Genomic DNA, 20,860 nt, shown 5'->3' on the forward strand with positions numbered 1-20,860 from the left:
GCGGCGGCTGAGGACAAAGGAGAGCGGCGGCCGGGCGGGGGCGGCCGGCTCCGGGGCTCCCCGACCGGGCCCGGGCCCCGCGGCGGGGCCGAGAGCGGCGGCGGGGCCGGGCCCGGGGCGGCGGCGGCGGCGGGGAGGGGACGGGAGGGGGCGGGGGGGGGGCCGCGGGCGGGCCCGGGCTCGGCGCTGCCGGGGGGAGGGGGCGCGGGAAGGGGCCGGGGGGCGCTCACCGGGCTCGGGGGGCGCCTCGGGCCCGGGGTCGCCCTCCCCGCCCCGCTCCCGGTCCCGGGGCCGCGGCGCCGCCGCCGCTTTTGTCACTTTGGGCGGCGAGGAGGTGGAGGCCGCCATCTTGGCTCCGGCACATGCGGGGCGGCCGCCAGGCCCCGCAGCCGAGCGCCGAGCGGGGCCCGGGCCGGCCTCAAGGCCGCGCCCGCCGAGGGGAGCGCCGAGACATCGAGCGGGGGAGGGAGAGGGGCCCGAAAAATAGGGGGGGGGGGGGCGTAAAAACAGGGGAGCACCCCCAAAAACAGGGGGAGCCCCATAAAAAAGAGGGGGAGCGCCCCCCAAAACAGGGGGAGCCCCCATAAAACGGGGGGGAACCCCATAAAAAACAAAAGGGAGCCCCCATAAAAAACAAAAGGGAGCCCCCATAAAGAAGAGGAGGAGCGCCCCAAAAACAGGGGGAGCAGCCCCCATAAAACAGGGGGAACCCCCCCAAAAACAGGGGGAGCCCCCATAAAAAACAAAGGGACCCCCCCAAAAAAACCAGGGGGGACTCCCCTGTGCACGAAGGGGACCCTCACAGAAAAAGGGGACCCCCACACACACACTAAGGGGGACCCCCCCAGACACAAAAAGGGGGGACCCCCCACAAGCACACCCACGAAGCAGGGACCAGCACAGACCCCCTCACGTGAAGAGGGGATCCCCACACGATGGGGGGCCCTCCCCACACAGCAGGGACCCCCCCACACACACCCACAAAGGGAGGACCCCCCCCATGGCAGGGATCCCCCCTCCACAAAGTGGGGACCCCCCCCAACCCTGCTCTCCCCCCGGGGGCCTCACTGCCCCCACGCACAGGCCGAGGCCCAGCCCCGTGCCCCCCTCACACCGCGGCCGTTCCTGCCCCACAGACTCCCCCCTTGGTAATTTGCCCCCAGTAAAAGGGGTAATTTTGTCCCCCTGGTTAAAAAAAAATAAATAATAATAATTAAATTAAATTAAAATAAGGTAATTTTGCCCCCCTGGTAAAAGGGGTCCAGGGCCAGCAGCCGTGTCCTAAGGCACTGCCGCCCCCCATCCACACAAATAATGCATAACCACAGGTCAAAAACTTAAGGAACAGCAGCAAAGTCTCCCTGAAAACCAAAAAATTAAAATAAAAATTGAAAATTTCAATCCGCCACCACACCACCAAGTGCTACCCCTGCCCGCTGAGAACCTCGGGCTTTAGGCAAAAAACATCCCAAAAGCACAGCAGGTGGTGGGAGAAGGGAGCCCAGGCCTATAAAAAATAAGAATTAAGGATTAAAAATAAACATTAAAAAATCAGTTTTCCCCTGTGGGGAAAAAAAAAAAAGCTCAAAAAGCCAATTTTTGGCAGCGGTGGAGCTACGCAGCCCAACGACAGCCAGAGGGGCCCAGAGCACCACGAATTCAGGAGGCAGGCGGAGGAACGGGAGCACGCAGGGCAGCGCGGGCAGCCCTTACCTCGCAGGAGCTAGACCCAAAACCTGCAGATTTTGCCTGAAATTACACCGCAAACAAAACCAAAAGAAACCAACCCAAGAGGGGAGCACCTGCGAGAGCCACAGCTAAAATAAACCCAGAGCTGGATGCTCGGTTTTTCAGCACGGGGAAGCTTTTAGAGGTTCAAATTCCCACTCATGTTGGCACCAGAGGAGTTTACCAAGCGCTTAAAAAGCTTAAAAAGCAGACAAAACACCGCCAGCTTCTGTCAGGGTAAAAAATAATTAAATAAAAACCACGGTGGGGCAGCTCCTGAGGTTTTAGGAAGTTTCAAAGCCCACCGAAATGAGCTGAGAGCCCCCCAGAGGCTCTGGGCTTTGGGCTGTAATGACACCAGGGGTGTTGTTTGGGCAGATTTTGGGTGCTAAGGTGCCACAGCCCCTCTCAGAATAGGGGAGAGAAAAGCTCACAGCAGCGGCCGATATCCCACAGACTCCAGAAAATCGGTTTTGTTCTGTTTGTTGCCCCAACTTGGCCCCACAGCCTGAAAAAGCGACCACGGAAAGACCTGGCTGAGGGGTTTCACACCCTCTCTCCCACAGCTGTAGCCCAGTTTGGGTGAAAACGGAGCCGAAATCTGGGCTAGAAACCAGCGTACGGCTTCCTCTGCTTGGTGGTGGCACCGCACATTGAAATCCACCAGAAATCTGCAGAGCCCGGGAGAAAAGACGGCACCGAGGGCAATTCCCCCACACAGGGGAAGGAGGGAAGCGAAGCAGGAGGCCAACGGGAACTTTTCGGTAACCTAAAACTCAAGAAAAGAATCAAAAGACAGCAGAAAGTAGGGCAGGCAGCGGGTGGGCACGGAACAAGCGCAAGGGGACACGGCTCAGAAAGGCCAGCACAGGAGGAGAGCTGCCCTGTAGGGACGGGGGTCTTGTCACCTCCATCCCCTCCAAACCCAACGTGACGCGGCCCTGAAGGGCCAGAGGTGGCTTTGAAGTTGGCCTCACGTGTGTCTGGGGTCAGGCACAGAGCTCCAGAGGGTTTTTTCTGGCCTTCATTCACCTACAATTAACGCGGCCACCATGGGACAAGCAGGACGCGAGACCCCGGCCGCAGAGCTCGAGCTGTTTTGATTTCTTTTCTTCCCTTTTGCAGCGCAGGGACCACGATTAATGAGAGAAAGCACATTTGTGTGTCCCCATCCCGGATCCCACAAAATCAGGACCATCTCCTGGCCCCGGCCACGCCGGTTCTCACGCCCAGGATGAGAAGAGCTGGAGGGAGGAATCCAAGAGGCTGGGGAGGGCCGTGCCTACTCGAGGCTCTGAGCAGACCCCGTTGCAGTCCCCACTGACACCCCTAAAATGAATTTTGCAGCCCCTGACGCTCAGCCCCTCTCCCTTTTTCCTCGGTTGTCCCCTGGAAGGAGCCCCCAAACGAGGGTTGGAGCCAGCGCCTGGAGAACGAGGAAGACCAGTGCCAGACCAAAAAAAAAAATATATAAAAAGATCTGGAGGGGGGGAAAAAACTCCAAATCCAACCTGCTCCCAAATGGGTGGGGGTCAGTGCTGATGACTGGCTCACCAGGGCAGATTTTGCTGGCTGAAAAGACAACGAAACCATGGAGCAGAACGCAGTATGAGAGTATACACGAAGAAGAGCACAAAAAGTGCATAATAAATGCAGAAATCTGGGATGTAGGGAGATAAGGACAGAGCCACTGTCGGGAACGGAACAGGGAGAACCGAAGCGGTTTGCGAAACGCCTCCGGGCCAGCGAGATGAAGGAAATTGTTCGGGTCTACTGGGAAATAACCCCAAAAGACATCTGGCCCGGCCAGCGGTGCTAGTCATCGCTGGGAGGAATTCGGTATGCTTTGTGTGTTGTGTTTGGAAGGAAGCGGAGAAATGCTCTCTTGGAAGGATTATTTTCTCCGAGTGTCTGGGAAGGGGCTGAAGGCAACTCGAGGCACGGAAAGCTTCAATGTCCCGAGTCAGAAGGGACCCCAAGGATCACGTCCAGTTCCTGGGCAGCCCGAGAGTCAAACCCTTTGTCTCGGAGCGTTGTCTGGACCCTTCGGGTACAGCAGCAGGTTTGGGGCCACAACCGCATCTCTGGGGAGCCCGTCCAGTGCCCAAACACCGCGCCAGGAAAGAACTTTTTCCTAATATCCAACCTCCCTGATCCAGCTTTGAGCCCCAAACCAGCTCGCGTCCTGTCACCAGATGGATCAGCACCTCCCTCTCATCTCCCAGCTCAACCACCAAGTATCCTCAGCTTTTTTATTTTTTAAATTAAAAAAAAAATAAAAAAATGGCCCCAAAATCAAGCCCTGGGGAGCACTGCCAGCCGGATGCATCACCCCATTGAGCACAACCCTTGGAGCTCCTCACCCATCGCATCGTGTCCGCATTGAGCTGGACATTTTCTCCAGAAGGGGACCAAGAGAGTCTCAAAAGCTTTGCTAAAAGCCAAGAAAAAAACACATCGACCGCCTCTGTCCACCAGGTGGGCAACCTGGGCATAACGGGGCATTAAATGGGTACGGCAGCAGGAGGGAACGAGGGTGACCCCTGGGGTCCCCCAACGTCTCTCAGCATCCTGTTTTTGCTCCCACCCAGACACCCAGCACCCAATTCTGACCTTCGCGGCCAAGTTCAGGTTCTAGCCACAGAGCCAAACACCTACTTCCTCCCTTTGCCTCTTGGTTTTGCTTAAAGGCTGGCTTTTTAGAGAAGCAGCCACGTGTGCAAGACCGGCAGCAGCCACCCACCTCACGCTCTGCTGGCCAGGAGGGGAGCACTCAAACCCACAGCCAAACCCTTTCCCAACACTGCTCTTCGGTTTGGCTGCGCATCCCACCCGCAGGCAGCTCCGGGTGCTTTTTGGTGCCCCGAGAGCACCAAAACCATCCCAGGGGCTGCTGACGCATGGCGCGGCGGTGATTTGGTTGCACGAACGCAGCCGTGCTCATCGAACTGCTCCCCGGGCTGCAGAAAGCAAAGCAGAGCAGAGCAGAGCAGAGCAGAGCCCTCCACCTTCGTTTCCCTTCGCACCCCCAGTTAGAAACCACAAACCGCAGCCAAACCGGGAAACGGCTCAAGACAATGCTCCCCAAAAAAGGGGATTTTGGCACAACGGGGGGGGGGTCAGCCAAGAGCCTACCGCAGAGCCGCTTTCGAACACCACCAGCTCGAGATGCATCTTGCAAGGCAGGCAGAAAGCTTTTGGCAGCTCGTGCTCCTCGCTTGGCAGCGCTCAGGAAGGAAGCAGGCGGCGCTTCGCAGCCTGCAGGTGCCGAGCCGCGAGCGGTCGGCGCGTCCCGGCGGCGCCACGCGTCCTCCATCCCCGGCAGCTCGCTGCTGATTTGGGAGGGCTGCTGCTGTCTGGAAAGGCACCGAGCTGCTGCCAGACGGGCTCTTCGTGCTGTGTGCCGGGCGCGTGCCAGCGCAGAGCCGGCTGTGCCATCCTGCAAACACCGCGCCGGGCTGCGCCGTGAAACTCGCTCCCAATGCAGGCGCTGTGGATCCCTGCTTCCCTGCCTGCCACCATAGCTTGCTACCAGCCCACGTCTCGTTAATAGTCCTTAAAACCCTCTAATAATTATGGAATTAGCGTAAAACACAAGCAGGGAGTGTTAAGGCTTAAAGAAGAGCGGTTGAGGTTTCCACATGGCCGCCAAGACCCGCGAGGAGTTCGCTTGAGCTCCCAGCGCTCGAACATCCCACGAGTGACTCGCACAGACACGGGGACAGGTGGGCTCACGACCAGCCCGAAATCCTCCCGCTGCACGCCCGTCACCCCCCACCTCCACCCACAACTCCGTAACTGTTTGCTCAGCTGCTTCTCTGCGGCCAGAGCAAGAGTTGAATAAATATTGCACCGCCACGAGCGCCGCTCCGTTCTTCAATCAGTTGCGACAGACGCTCTCAGCTCGGCCTGAAGGAGCTGCTTCAGGCTCAAAGCAAAACAAGGAGGGGTTCAACTCGCAGCGAGCCATCTCCACGCGCCTCGCTAAGAGACTTCAACCCCCACGTCTGAGAGCGTTGCCCAAAATTCTTCCACGCCGCCGGCAGGCTCGGTGCCGTGACACCAGCCAGCTCTCCGAATACCCTGGGGTCCCAGCAGGTCCCGATTTGCATCCAGCTGGAGCAGCAAATCCCACACAAATTTGGGGTTGGCAGGGAGTTTATCGGGTCTGTAGTCATGGTCAGGGCACCGGGTGTCCCAGGACCCATCACTGGTGTCACAAAGACGACGTCGAACACCTCTGCCCTGCCCACGTTCCCATTTGACCAACCTCATCAAGTAAGGGGCCAACATTAACAGCAAAAGGAGGACCAGCAGTAGCACATTAAAAGAAAAAAAAGCCAAAACTGTTTATTGTCCTGCACTGTAGTGGCCAACTGCAACCCTAATTGAGCTTTGGTCGCCCAAATTTTCTCCCTACAAAGTCAAGGAGCGTCCCTGCAGCCGTCCCGTGTCACCCAACCTTGCTTCCAGTGGCCACACACTTTTTGTTTTTTCTGCCAAAGCTCTGGAAAAAGATCCCAGCCCAGGCAGCCTCCTGCCCCGCTTGCTTGACACCCAAAATTTGGGGATTGCCAGGTCCTGTGCTCTTAGGAAGTGCCGCTTAAAAACCGCCCAGCACCAGAGGGCTGCAGCAGGCTGCTGATCTCCAGGAATTTCTCTTGCCCCAGGAGGGCAGCAGCTTCCCCGCAGCTTGGGCCAGGTGTTTCAGCCCTCTCAGGAGCGGATTTAAATACAAAAGCTCACCCTTCGCACTGATCAATATCTCCAAGGGATCCGCCTGCATGCCTCGGTTGCACAACAGCTCGCCAAGCCCGGCACAGTCCTAACCAGAGGGGTTTTTTCTCACTTGATTTACTCATTTTCTTCACATTTGCTCCCAAAGACGCGACTTGTAAGGAAATTCAGAGCGAGCAAACCCAGGAGTGCTGTTTAGAAGTGGCTTTGAACTCCTGCTCTCTGTTTTCCAATCTCACACGGGTTTAAACTGACCTGTGCCCAAGTCAAGCTCCAGTTCCCTCCTTTTACCTTTGTGGCCAGACGATTCTCAGCCGGATTTCCCCCATCGAACCCCGTCCATCCCGTGCCTGACAGGGTGGGCTTTTCTCCCCCTGCCCCATCATTTTGCAGGGGGATGACCCCATGCAACCACCAGGTACAAAGCGCCGGAGCGAGGAGCAGATTTCACCGTTTCCCTTGGGGTTTGACCCCCTCTCCGGTGACTCGGCTTTAGGTTTCAGCCAGCTGGCATTTCGAGGCAACCAGAGCTGGGCACAGAAAGGAGTGGGAGATGTTCCCAGCCCCGTGCCAGCATCACATGCTGAAAAGTTGAGTGACGTTGCTTGAACCGATAAGCAAGATCGGATTTCAAGACATGCTCCCATGCTCTTTTTTTTTTTTCTCCTCCTTCTTACCGTTGGGGACATTTGATATTCGTTGCACCACGTTAAGGATCGCGTTAACCTCCTTCCCTACGAGGGGTTTGTTGGGGAAGGTGGCCGCACTCTTTCTTCACCGAGACGTTTCCACCTTCCACCTCTACTAAACCCCGAGCCTTTTCAACAGCAGCCCTATCTCTAACGGCTCGTGCCAGTGAATTTTGGGCACTGGCAGACCCAGCAATCGCTGAGTGATAATCAAGGGCAGCAACAGCATCCAGCCACTGGCAGCAGACACCCAGCAGAGCCCTCCAAAAAGCCTCTGGTTGGCATCAGCTGCTCCCCTGGGCTGGGAGCTATTGATCTCCCAGGGTCTGCCATGCCAAGAAAAGAGAGCCTGGGTTCGTTCGTGTTTTTATTTGTGTTCATTCTGGTCGAGACTCATTCCAAAGAGCCACCAGGCAGGCGGAGCAGTCTGAAGAGCCGGGATTCCAGGCTTTTGGATATTTCAATTAAAGACAGAAAACGTCCCTGCAGCGAGAAGCTAACGTAGGATTGTGCTGAGCAGAACCTGAACAAGCTTCAAGGACTTAAAGACCCCACCAGAAGCGGCAGGTATCCGGAGGTGGTAATGGAATGCCCAGAGTTACTTTTTCCTAACATGCAAGCAAGTTTTCCATCCTTGGAAGGATGCTGCTGTTGCAAAGACTTTGTGCAAAGTCAATTTTTTTGGCACCTCGCAGGGAAACCCGCGAGCTGTTTGGGATGGCCGCTGCCCTGAAACCAACGCTCCCGTGAGAACCGTTTGGAGCTCCCCTGGTGGAAGGAGACCGGCTCAGACCCAAACCCAGGATTTACCACCTCCCCCCGCAGTAACACGTGCTCACCGAAAACGAGCAGCCCAGGGGCGAGCATAGCTCCTGCTGCCCTCTGCATGGCCAAAAAGGAGGGCGGCCACGATTTGCCAACACACCAACCCTCCAGCTTTCGCCGATGGAAACCTAAACACGACGCTTTTCACGTGACAAAGCCCGAGCACCCCAGCACAGCCCCCAGGCAGGAGGCGATCCCTCCCCATGCACCCCTCGAGATCTTTCGGCTCCCACGTTTCCATCTGCTGCCCAAAAGCAGGACCAGACCCAGCAGAAAGACGCGAGGCTCCGGCTTGGGGTTGCCAAAAGGGTTTCTGGCTTGCTGAGCGACACTCACCGTCTCTGTAGGACTGCAAGGACTCATCTCCCCAGGACGGAGGGAACGGGGACAGAGGAGATCGTGGAATGCTGCACTCGGACATGGGGGTGATGCTCTTGCGGGGCACGAAGCCGTGCGCCTCTCGGCCGGGGGACGAGGGCTCCGCTCCCACCGCCGCCTGCAGCATCGGGTGCTCCGCCGAGTTGGCCAGCAGCTCCTTGAGGATGTTGATGGGCGAGATGGTGAGCTCCCAGTTGGTAATACCAAAGTCCCTCAGGTGGGCCCTGGCGTGGCTGGAGAGCCCCGCGCGCGTGTCGAAGCCGGCCCCGCAGAACTCGCATCGCATCAGGCTGAACGTGCTGGGGTCGAAGTTGGCAACTGCAGAAAGAAGGACAGAGTCAGCGGCTAAAACCCGGGGCCGGGCCTTCCAGGGGGGCGTTATTCCCCCCGGCGAGGGGGACAGGCAGGGGCAGGGAAACGCACCGCGGCCGCTGCCGTTCGGGCCGGCCACCGCACCATACGTACCCATCCTCAGCGGGGTTTTTCTCCGCACCCCAACCAATTAAAACCAAGAAAATAGAAAGCACGGTGAATTGAATACATACTACCTTTTTTCTTCTTCTTTTGGAAGGAAAATTTTTGCTCAATAGCTTTCACTTCTTCTGCCGAGATGAAGTGGCGGACGTTGTAGCTCACCCCCACCCTGTTGAGGTGGCCCCGCACGTGGTTCGCCAGCCCGATCCCGTTGTGAAACCTATCGGGGCAGTAGGGACATTTCCTCTCCTCGTTCTTCAGCATGGGCGAGTCGGAGTCCAAGAGGTCGTCGAGCTCCAGAGGACCCTCCAGAGGAGAGTCCAGCAGGAGCATATCCAAGGGAAGGGGCTCTTCCATCACGAAATCCCGGGCCGGGAGCGCCGCTTTCTTCTTCAAGGGCTTCCCCCGGGGCCGCTTCGCTGCCTTGGGGTGCGGGTTCACCTCCTCCAGCAGGACGAGGGGCACCATCATCCGCAGCTGGTGCTGCTGCTCCTCCGAGGCTATCGAAGAGTCCGTGGCTTTCAGGGTGTCTCTGAACGTCCTCTTGAGGTCCAAGGCGGCTTGAGGGATGGTGACGGGTTTGATGCCTCTGCTCTCAGCCAAGTCGGCGTCCGGGGTGACGGAGATCTCCTCTTCCACGCTCCCCATGTCGTTGATCAGCATCCACTTGTGCCTAACGTCCTCCAGCCCCGTCGAGTGGCTCCTGAGACCGTCGCCTTCAGCCTCGAGGTGCCGAGCTGCCGCTTTTTTTTTCAGCTGCTGCAGAGCAAACTGCGAATAGAACTTGGCGGAGGAGAGGCCAGGCAGCCCCAGGTTTTTATGGGGGGCGGCGTACGGAGCCGCCTTCCTGGCGTGAAACCCCGACGACTGGTAGTCCTTTTTGCTAGCCCCGTTGCTCTTCTCGAGTCTGGGGTGAGTTAGAGAAAAACCGTGACCAGCTTCGTACTGGGACGCGCCTTCCTGGTGGGGCGGGGGGAAGAGCCGGTCAGCTTTGCCGAAATAATCAGTCTCCGCAAAGCGGCCCTGCCTGGCGGGGCTGTAGGCGTCTCGGCTCGTTCCTGGCTGATTGGGGTCTTCCTCGTAGGGCTCCGCGTCCCAGGAGAGGTGGGAGTGGGCGTATTTCATGTGCTCCTTGAGAATGTTCTCGTTGGGGGCCGGGAAGCTGCAGAGCATGCAGGTGCTGAGCCCTTTGCCGCTGCCGTGAGGGGGTACCTGCACCTGCAGGGGCACGTGCTCGTTTGGTTTGAAGTGTTTGTAGAGGCCGTGCACGGGGCTGTCCCGCATTTCTCCGCCGCCCGTGCTCCCGAAGAGGTTCAGGCTCTTCGCCCCTTGGTCCTTCCTCTCCTTGACGTGCATCTTGGCGTGCTGGACAAAGATCTTGGAGGAGTTTGTGCCGAAGACGCACTTGGGGCACTGCAGCCGGGCCTCCCGGCCCTCGTCCGGGAACTCGTTCAGCTTCTGGATCTCCTCGATGATCTTTTCCCTGGATTCCTGGTGGAGCCTCTTGTGCTGCTCCAGGGACGCGGGGTCTCCGAAGGCCCACCCGCACTCGTTGCAGCAGAACTGACACTGCCCTCCCAAAGCATCCCTGTCTTGGTCCCTCCCTGGTCCACGGTTATGCTGGAGCATGTGATCCATCAAATGTTCCTTCTTCTTGAAGTAGATGCTGCACTCGATGCACGTGTACACCGTCGGGTCCTCCTCCGGGCCCAGCTCCTCCTTCCCCTGCTCCTCCACCAAGACGCTGCACACGTAGGGCCGCATCTCAACGTCATAGGAGCTGCAGGGAGCGGGCTCCAGGGACATCAGCGGGATCCTCTCCACCGAGTCCTCCGAATTCACCGTCCAGGACTGTTTGCCGACGGCGAGCTCCGCGCCCAGCTGCAGGCCCGGCTTCTGTATCGTCCACTCGGCCGCGCCGAGCGGGCCGATCTCGCCCAGATCCGAGTCGACCACCAGCCCCTTCCTGTGGGCCGAGGAGCTCTCCAGGGGTTTGGACTTGCCGAGGACAGGGTTGAGCGTTTTTCGGAACACCGTCGGAGTCAGCGGAGGAGGCACTTCACGCACAGCCTGTCCCCGAAAGGGCATGTTGGTTGCTACATCTGTGGGCTTGCTCACGTCTTTGTAGTGAGGACTCGGGCTTTTGTTGGGTCTGGAAATCCAGTCGACCCTCTGGATTCCCCTCTTGCTTTTCTCTAAGTGCTCTTTGCTGAGGCCTTCAAGTTGCTTTGGTTCATTTGTAAGGTATTTCTCCTCCCCACCACCGACGGGTGCCCCCGCGCAAGGGCTGGGCATCTCCGCCGCCACCTTGCCGGCGTCCAGCTCCTCGGGGTCGCTCTCCAGCTCCTCGGGATCCACCTGCACAGTGTTTACACCCTGGGGATCCACTGTGAACGCCGACTCCTTCCCGCACCGCGCGTCCTTCGAGTCCTTCAAGCCAGAGAGTCTCTCTAAAGTGCTTTCTTCTCTGCCGTCGCCCGCTCTCGCCTCCAGGGCAGAGGTGTCCCAGGCCACGCTGCCGGACACGGTCATGTTTCGCAGGTCCAAGGAGCTCCTGGCGTCCGTTCTGTACAAAGCCTTCTGGAACTCTAAATGCTCGTCGTCCGTGGAGCTGCAAAATAAGTTTTGACAGTCGTTAGCTGGTGAACGGGACAGCGGGAACGTGGAACCTCCAAAGGGCCCCTCGTGGAACCGGGGCGTTATGGCACAACACGGGGCCAGAGCTCACCTCTCCCTTGCTCCATCCCACTTTCTGCTGCTCCTTCCCTTTCCCCCTTGCTAACGCCTCGGGATGCCGCGTGCTCGGGCAGCTTTTTGCCTTTCCACCCAGCTCACCGGGGATCTTTGCTCTTAGCACTGACATTTGGTACCAACAAGCCAAAGAGCAGGCCACCGAGCTCTCTGAAGCTGCACAAAACCAGAGCTAAATGCCAACACGGACCATACCAAAGGTCTCTGGGACCAAAAGGCGATTTGTTCCCATGGTTAAATGCAAGTCCCTCTCTCTGCAGCACGAGTGGGAAGTGCCAACCACCATCTGTCCATCCTCCCCGTTGCAGTTGCCCCAAAGCCACACTAATTCGAGGTGGTTCTTCCCCAAACCCTTGTCAAGGACCCCGTAGCTAGCAAGACCCCCAACATCTGGAGAACAAGAGCCTCAACGGGGCACGGGGTGGCCCCACGGCACCCACCAGAGCGCTGCGGACACCACCACAGCACCAAGGATGCGTTGGGTCCAAGGGGCCAAGCGTGCCCGTGGGCAGTCCTGAAAGTCCTCCGTGGGGTTTGGAGGCTCCTTCCAGAAGAAACAAAGGGACACGCTCAGGGCCAAGAGGCTGCAACGAAGGCGCTTGATGTTCTCCAAGATGCCCCAAGGGACCGGGGACGTCTGTATGGGGCCAGCAGCGATGAGATGGGACCTCCAGGAGCCCCAAGGCCTTCTACCGGGGTGGTGGCATGCTCGCTGGGGAAGCCAAGAGCCTCGAACGGCACCAAATCACCGCATTTCGGCTTCTGAACCGGGGTCCAAACAACCCAGCCGCCCCAGCCTCCCCGAGGAGCAGCCACGACTTCAAACCGTGACCGGAGCGAGAAGCCCGATGCCGGCAGAACCCCCGAGGCCACGTCCCGGTGCCTGCCCCCTGCCAAACCATCCCCCGGGAAGAAAGCTGCTGGACCGCGGAGCCCGGCACCCGGAGGAGCCCAGTGACTCGAGCCCTCGTGCGAGGAGCTGCTCTAAAACACCACCTCCTGGGTCAGGCTGTGCCGCCGGGAGAACAAAGCGCCTTTGTTGGACACGGCAGCGCTGCCAGCTCCGCTCGCCTCCCGTGCTGCTTCCCTCTCTCTATCTTTTTGTAAACCTCTTTATTTCCAAGAAAGCAAAGTTTAGTGGCTAACCGACTCTCCCACAACACTGCGCTCGCCCTTCCAGCTCCAATCTTTCCCTATTTTTATTTTTATTTATTTTTTTTTTGAACTTGAGAGAAATTGCTGTGGACGGGAGGACGGGCTCTCTATTGTCCATGGTGTGCTATCAGGGAAATGTGATTCCCATATGCACTGTAAACCCTGCAAACGGTATTAAAAATAACTCACGAAGGAAACCACTGGCCCAGGAAGGATCAGTCAACAGCAGATACTAAAATAAGCCCATTAAAACGTGCCGGGCATTGGCCGGATTGCCAAACAGCCTAAGAGAGAGTGGTTCTCACGAGGAGGGACCCAGCCCTTTGCTCTGCACGAGCCTTGGGCTGTCACCTCGAGATCTGCTTGCTCCTGCGTGCTCAGAGGTGTTTGGGACACCCCTTAGGTAGTTTGGGGACCCTCATTCCAGCACCCACCTCCCAGCACCTCGTCCCCTCGCACTGGGGACAGCCCGAAGAGGAACCGAGGTGCTCCGAGGGGTGACACGGGGTGGGCAGAAGCCTGGTGGGCTGGTGGGACGTGGAGAAACGAGGCTCATCGGAGGGGTGGCGTCGCTCTGCAGTGATGGGAAGGCGCTGGCTGGCTCTAGAGGGACCTGGTGACACCCTTGGTGGTGGGACGAGCCTCTCTGGGGACAGCCAGGTGGACGTTTTGGGGCTTTTTGAGTGCTGTCAGCAAGGGGAGATGGGCTGCTGGGTGCTCTGCAACATCCCCTGGGCACTTACCCGAGTTCGGTCCTGTGAGCTGGGGCTGGGACAGCACCGGAGAGGGCAGGATCAGGCTCATCTGCAACAGAGAGGAAAGCTCCAAGGTCAGTGCCCAAGCGAGGCTTCTCCAGCATGATTTGCAATAAATGTGTTTTTTTTTTTTTTTTTTTGCGTCGAGAAAAAGCAAAGCTTTCCCAGCAGATAAACCCCCCTCTGCTCCTGCTGCCCGTCCTTCCCTCCTACGGCCGGGTCCGGATTACGGGAGGATTTCCAAGCCACACTTAAGAGGGTTTAATCCCACGCGCGACCATTTGATGTATAATCGGTCCTGCAGCTAAGCAGTTTACAGGGAAGATGTGCACGCCTCTGGCCACGCTCCTGCCATCCCGGCCCAGCAGAGCGATGCCTGGCAGGGTTGGTTTTGTCCTCCCTGCAAAAGAAACCTCGACCCGCCAGCTCTACACGCGTGGGGCTGGCGAGCCTGGGTCCTCCGGGTGCCCAGGATGCTGCCGAGCATCACCTGGGGCTTGGAGGAGCTCGAACCCCGGGGCTGGCTCCTGTGCTAAATCACACACCTCCAACCTCAGATGCACCCAGCTCAGCCCCGCAGAAGGGGGGGAAAAGCCTTCGGCGACATCCAAGGAAGACGCACGGACCCAACCTACCTGGCCCAGCCATCGTGAGCAGCGAGGGGAGCGGGCACAAGCGAGACTCGCCGGCACGTTGTGGCTACAGAGCCGATGTTGTCCCCCTGCCACCGGGACCTGCCCTGCCACGCGATGCCCAGGAGAGGGTGGCAGCTGTCCCCGACTTCAGGATTTACTCCTGGAGCAGCCACGGGCTCCGTGGAGCTCAGGGCAGCTCGCCAGGGTCTCGCTGCTCGTTGTTTTGCTGCTGTGCACAGCCCAGGTGCTGGTTTTTCCCCCTGTCCTGCTCCAGCCACGTGTCGTTGCCCGTCCTGGCCGTATGGAAAGCAGGGACTCGCTCGTTATTGCGTGGGGAGCTTGGAGAAGCCGAGGTGTAGCTGGGTGAATCCCCAGCGCTTCCTCCCAGTCTGGCCCCAAGCAAGGCAGCTTGCTCCCGGGACGAGGAAACCCTCAGCGGCATCTCGGGTCACGGGCTGCCCCGGGGAAAAAGCCGGGAGAGCCACGGGGAAGGAGAGCGAGGGCTCCACAGCCCCAAAACACCACGCTCAGAGACAGGGGAGAGCCAAGGCACTCAGCTCAGAGCCACCACGCACCAACCAACAGCCTGGAAAGCTTTGAAAGCTGAATGCAAAAAGAGGAGAGGGAGAAGGAAGAGAGCTGCAAGTCCTGGCACGGGGGATGCTTTGGAAACGCCAGGCCAAAGAGATGTTTGGGTTTTTTTTCCTGCAGAGGTCTGCGGGCTCAGCCTGCGAGAGCCTCACCAGCCCCAGCCGCCCTCCATCCCCTCCTTGGCTGATGCAACCACGTGCAGAGTGGGTTTATTCCACAGATTGCTGCCGGCAGGCCGCGAGCCGAGCGCGATGGCCCAGGGAACGCGGTATTCAGGCCACCGCGCTGCTTATGGAGATGGAGGAGGCAAGGCAGGACCTGCCCCGAAAGCGGAGGAGGAATGCGAAAAGCCGGGGCTGGTTTCCCATCCTCCTGACATTCCAGGTGAGGCACATCAGAGGTGAGACCTTTGAGGCTGAGAATCTCTAATTTGGAGGCCTCGTCCAGAGAAGATGATGAGTTTTGAGGTCTTTCATCTGGCTGCAGTTAGGGCCGCGCGCGTCACCGGGGCTATCCAGGAGCGTCCTCAGCGGCCAGCCTGCAGCAGGACAGCATCCCTGCCCGGCCCCTGGGAGATCAGGGTTGTTTTTTTTTGGTTTTTTTTTTTTTTTTTTGGCTTTGTAGTCATTTTGGAAAAGACCGTCGGGATCCAGGGCCAAGCTGCCGAGGTCACAGGGGATGAGCAGCGCTCATTCAGGAAAGCCTGAGTCACCAACCGGCCCCGTTGGGCACGCCAGGGGGAAGGGACGGGAAAACCCAACCCTCCCAAACCGGCAGATTTTAAAACGCTTCCAAAAAAAAATCAACAGTCAATCAAAAGCCATGAGGAGGAGAGGGGCAGCTGAGGATGGAGGGGCCGACTGCCACGAGAGGAGAGGATGGTGGCAGAAGCCTTCCTGGGGCTCTTTTGTTCTCCCGAGCTCCAGCACGGCTCCTATTTTTAGAAACTGTCTCCTTTGGAGGAAAACATGCAGTGATTTATCTTTCTCCTGATGAGCACGTAACTGCGCTCCCTGCAAATCCCGGTTCCTTGGAAACAGCGAGAGATGAGGGAGTTTAATGTCTTGGACTTAGCAGGCTCAGATTTACCCTCTATGGTAATCCAGCCGGAGCTGCTCCTCTGACCACAGGAGCGTGGCTGCAGCTTCTCCCAGGAGAGCAGCGCGGCGAAGCTCAGCTCAGCTCCGAGCTCACGGCAGGTCCAACACCCCCGTCCCGTGCCCGTGGGTCTCCCCTCCCTGTTTTTTTCCTCTCCCCCAAGAGTTAAAGCAGCCCGGCCAGGACACCGAGAGGCTTTTCAAACACCAAGCCACCGCGTCAGCTCGCAGCAACGCCGGTGGCCAAAACACACAGAAAGGCCGGAGATAAGGGCAAGCTCTCCTAGACGCGGTGTGCCGGGTTCTAGACGTTGCTGGCGCTGGTTCCTTACAGAACACGTTTCAAAGGTCGTGGGTTGAGAAACACCGACAGCTCCTGAAGAGCCAAAAGAGCCCCGGCTCGTCGAGGCCGCCGCGGTCAGGGCTGATAAGCGGAGGTCAGCGGCACGCTGGGGAGGCACATTTTTGCCTAGAGCTTCACCACCAGCCAGGAACGCACCGGGAGGCACCACGAGGTGCTTTTACACACTGCCGTCCTTCCAAATGGCAGATCCTTCCCCCGGAAAGCATCTCCAAAGGTTGTTTTCTACTGAGTTTTTCCTACACAAGGGGTCTCCAAAATTCCTTTCCTACAGGAGCAACTCAACACTTACTTTAAGACTAACGACCATCGTGTTGTGACATCTGATTTTTTTTTTTTTTTTTAACCTGTGCTGCCCATGCTCGCAGTGATGTTGGTAGATCCAACGTCCGATGACGTGAACCCAAGGAAGGCTCCCAACCAGCAGGGACTGGAGGACCTGAGGTATAAAGATGGGGAAAGTTGGGCTCATTCAGCTTCGAGATGAGAGCAGGAAGGTGCTGCCTACGGCTCCTGATGGGAGGGCGTAGAGAAGACGGAGCCAAACTCCTCTTGGACATGCAGAAAGGAAGGGGAAGAAAGCCACAACATGGGAAAGTCTCCCCTGTGAGACTGCGATTGAGACGTGGATGAGTTCCACCCCGGAGATGCTCCAGACCCAACTGGACGGGGTTCAAGTGAGTCAAACGACTTTGAAGTTGGCCATGCTCTGGGTACAGGCACGGGCTGAAAGCAAGAAGGTCTTCTGGGTGGTGGTTTCCATCAGGACCCTATTAGACCAGCTAGAAGCAGGGAGAGATCCTTCCTTCTGAAGAGTTCAACCCAAAAAACGGTATTCTCCTGGGAGAATCACACTAGACACCCCTTTGGGAGCTGTGTAACAATCTAAAAGAGCGTCAAAGAGTGAAGATTTAAAGAAAAAAAACAGGCAAATTAGACCGGAATTTACAATACCGACTTTTGGACCAAACCAAAGGTTTCCAAGAGCCTCCCCAAGCCAGCAGATCATCTCCAAAAGCCCTGCACCGAAACAACACGTGCTCTCCCAGGCTTTTTCCCCCCCTCCGCTTATCTAAATGGAGCAAAAAGATGGATTTTAGCTCCTTTACGGCCAGAATGTGCGCCCCTGCCATTTGAGCAACAGCATGAGGCAAGGGGTGAGTTATTGCATCACCTTCCGAGTAACGCACGATGTTGCAAGGGCGTGAGTGAGCTCCAGAATTACAGACTAGCTTCTGCTCAGGGTAACGCTTTCATCTTGGGTGTTTTAATTTGAGAGCAGAAAGTACCTGAAGACTTGCTCATTTGGTGTTAGCTTCTACGTATTGTAAATAACCTGGAAAAAAAAACCCAAAGCTTTGGCTCGATGCGTGGTCCAAACACCCAACAGTGACCCACGGGGCTGAAAAAGCAGCAGACGAGTTGGCACAGTGCGGATCGCCGCTCGATGGCGGGGAGAAAACCCTGCAGCCCCACGTTACCACCCCAACCGTGTGGGATTTCTGCTGCATCAGGTGGCACAGGTCTGTATTTCTGTTTTTAAGCCAGCGCGATGAGGATTCCCACGCTAGGAATCTTCTCCAAGAGCAGGGCTCTAAGAGAGCCAACAGACTGGTGTGGCAGAAGCAAGACAGCGACTCCACTAAAAAAATAATAATAAAAAAAAAAGGCCATGAGGCCATGGCCAGCAGCTCTTCCCTCTCCAACCAACCATAAATTGGAGCTGCAGCCCCTGCACGAGCACAGAGCTTTCCCCTTGGGCAAGAGAAGCCAACCGCTCACACCCCACGTCACCAGCTCCAAGAGCAGCCTGGGCTCCTGCAGACAGCTGGGTGGCCACCCAAGCCCAATTCCAGCTCTTTTGAAGGTATTCCTGCCCCAAAGCTTCGGGTAGGGCAGATTACGCCTCCGCCCCAAAAGGATGCCATTGCTCCCGAAGCTCTTTGTCGGTATTCCTGCCCCGAGTCCCCAAGCAGGGTGGACTGCTCTCTATGTGAAGATCACGGCATCACTCCACGAGCTCTTTGATGGCATTCCTGCCCCAAATCCCCAAGCAGAGCGAATTCTGCCCCGTCCCAAGCTCGCGGCATCACGCCGCGCTCACAACAGCCGCTCTCCAGCGGGAATCATCCCACTCGATGCCTCACGCAAGCGTCCAAACCCTGCCTGGAGCCCGACGAGACCATGGCGCTCTCCGTCCCTTTGCTGTGGCTTGCCAGAGGCAAGCTGGAGATTTTGCTCCTTCTCCTGAATACAGATGAGCTGGCGAGAGAACGGGAGGCTGCTGCGGGAGGGCTTGGACCGAGGCGTGAATTTCACGTTTCCTCCTGAAAATGGTTGTGTTTCGGGTCAAATTTCCCGCACGCGGCGCCGGTGAAAGCTCTCGACTGTTTGCAGCTGGAAACGAGATGCTTTTCCTTCTCCTTCGCTCCGTGGCAGATCAGGGCAGCATTAAAGGACGCTCCTTAGCCCCCGGGCAGGTGACCTTGAGGACAGCTCTTCAAAGCCCGGCGTGCTGGCAGCACACCGCGTCCCATCTGACTCGGGCTGCTGACAGAGCCGGGGACGGCGCCGTCACGTTCCCCTCACCCTCAGCAGATGCAGGGTGCTGGAAATCCACGCATGGCAGGGCTGGAAAGCCCCAGGGTTGTGCAAGCAGCACCCAGGTGCTGCAGTTTGCTGCTGCTGGACTTTGCACGGGCAGGAAAAGGCACCGCAAAGGGCCTGGGTGACTGCAGACCACGCAGCTCGGGGGGGATACAAACACCGAGGTCCCGACACGCCTGCTCTCGTCTCGGGAGGGGAACGCTGCGGGCTGGCACGCGAAGGGGATCAGCTCGGGATGAATAACCCACCGCTGGGATTCGGCTCCGTCCCCACGCTCCAGGCTGGGAGGAGCTGGACTTCGCTCAGCTTGGGAGCTTGGAGAACTCCGAATCCTCCCGAGCAGGGGGCGAAGAGGACTCCACGGAGGAAATAACATCCCAAACGGGGCAAAAAAAAACCCAACGCAGGGGTGAGGGCATCCTGAAGGGATGCGGCTTGGTGCTCGCTCACCAAAGGATCCCAAATCTTTCATCACAGGGGTGCTGCCACCCGTCCAGCTGCTCCCAGTCCGCTCACCGAGGCTCCGCGGAGCTGGTGTAGGAGCAGAGCCGTCCACGCTGGGTCCCTCGGGCTCCTCGAGCTGCTTTGTGGGGCTGGAGCAGAGCCAGAGCAGGGGGAAGGCCCTGAATGGATAACAGCTGGACTCGATGATCGCAGAGCTCTTCTCCAACCCAAATGATTCCTGGGCCCCCAGGGAAGCTGCGGCACCTCCACCCTTGGAGATTTTCCCCCAGTGGGACCGGGCAAGCAACCCGTCCTGCTTCAACCCAAACCTCCCTACCCAAAAAGACACCAGGGCTAAAGCTCCCCGGCTCCATGAAGGCTTCACGCTCACTGCACCCCAAAGATTTGCTCGCACCGTACCTGGACCACGCACCCCAGCACCCCACACCGCCTCCTGCCACGTGCGCGGGGGCGAGCGGGTCCCTCTCGCCTCCACGGGCCCGGGGTTATCCTGTCCCTGCTACCGCAACGGGCTCTCCCTCGAGCGGTTACAGAGGCAACGCCTGCTCAGGAAGTGGTCTCCGCAGCAGAGGCTGCAGGAGGTGGGGATCGGAGGCGCTTACTCAGCACCCGAGCGAGCGCAAGCTCGTCCCGGCTCCGGGACGCTTTGCACGCTCAGCTCGGTCGGCCCGGCCACTCTCAGTGCCACAAATTTGCCCCCGTTCCCTTTTCCCATCCTGCTTGGCCCCCGACGCCAAGCGAAGCGCCGTGGATCCGCGTGGAGCTCGGCCCCTCCAAGCTCCCCGTTTCCCACAGGGGTCGGTCGCGTCTCGCCGCGTGCCGTGGGCTCCCCGGCTCTCGCCGTGCAGGATTCTCTGCCACCGCTGTCACGCCCAGGCTTAAAACTTCCCATTGAAACGTGGGCCCCGCGTGCTGGCTGCGTTCGGGCTCGGCTGTGCCTGGGCACGCTCCCTCCAGCGGCTCCGGAGTTCGTCCCGGCTGGTCCGGACAGATCGGTGCGTGTTGTATCAGGACCAAAACCCTGCTCCAACCTTTCTGGAAAGGGTCTGGAGCAAGCTGTGGTGCCACCACAGGCTCAGCAGACGTGTTTCTCGCAAAGCTGGGAGGTTTGGCACCGATTTAGGCTCATCCAGTGCTGGCCACGGGCAGGAAGAGCATCGACCCTCTGAAGGGGCGACCTGCAGAACCGCGCCGCTCGCCACGCGCGAGCTGATCGCCCTCCAAGAGGAGCTCGTGGTGGGACTCTGGAGCAATAAAAGTCACCCATGCTCCGCTGCTCAATTCTCACCCAAGTTTCTGCAAGCTGGAGCTGAAATGAAGAGAGAAAAAAAAAACAAAACACCACCGATTGAGCTAAACTAAAATAAACCAGGGCCTGCTGGCTCGGGTGCGCCGGCTCGCGTTCAAGCTGCCCGAGTCAGCAGAGCTCAGGAAACCCCGCGTGCTTCTGGAAGACGGAGCCGTAGGAAGCGTGACACATCTCGGGCTGTTGGCTGCGCTCCCCGGGATGTTTCTGGTCGGCGAGATCCGCCGCGACTCCGCGGCCCTCGAGCAAACATCTGGAGCTGCCCCGGTGCCACGCGGCGAGGCCGGGGAGCGCCGCGGGGTGGTG

At 58.4% G+C, this 20,860-nt stretch overlaps 1 protein-coding gene across 4 annotated transcripts in view; it reads right to left on the bottom strand.

Annotated features, from left to right (window-relative positions):
* Window positions 1-20,860, bottom strand: part of WIZ (WIZ zinc finger) — a gene marked incomplete at its 5' end in the record, with an annotated part of 43,075 nt that overhangs the window by 7,787 nt on the left and 14,428 nt on the right. For 2 of the 4 annotated variants that reach the window (XM_084501790.1, XM_084501788.1), the window contains 3 exons: window positions 8,316-8,675; window positions 8,903-11,442; window positions 13,481-13,541. In XM_084501790.1, coding sequence (XP_084357916.1) covers window positions 8,316-8,675; window positions 8,903-11,442; window positions 13,481-13,541 — 2,961 coding nt within the window. Of the gene's footprint in view, window positions 1-8,315; window positions 8,676-8,902; window positions 11,443-13,480; window positions 13,542-14,127; window positions 14,266-20,860 lie in introns of those variants that run through there. The other 2 variants (XM_084501791.1, XM_084501789.1) reach the window with 2 other exon arrangements.

This window comes from Aythya ferina, assembly GCF_964211825.1.
Source record: "Aythya ferina genome assembly, chromosome: 33".
NCBI lineage: Eukaryota > Metazoa > Chordata > Aves > Anseriformes > Anatidae > Aythya > Aythya ferina.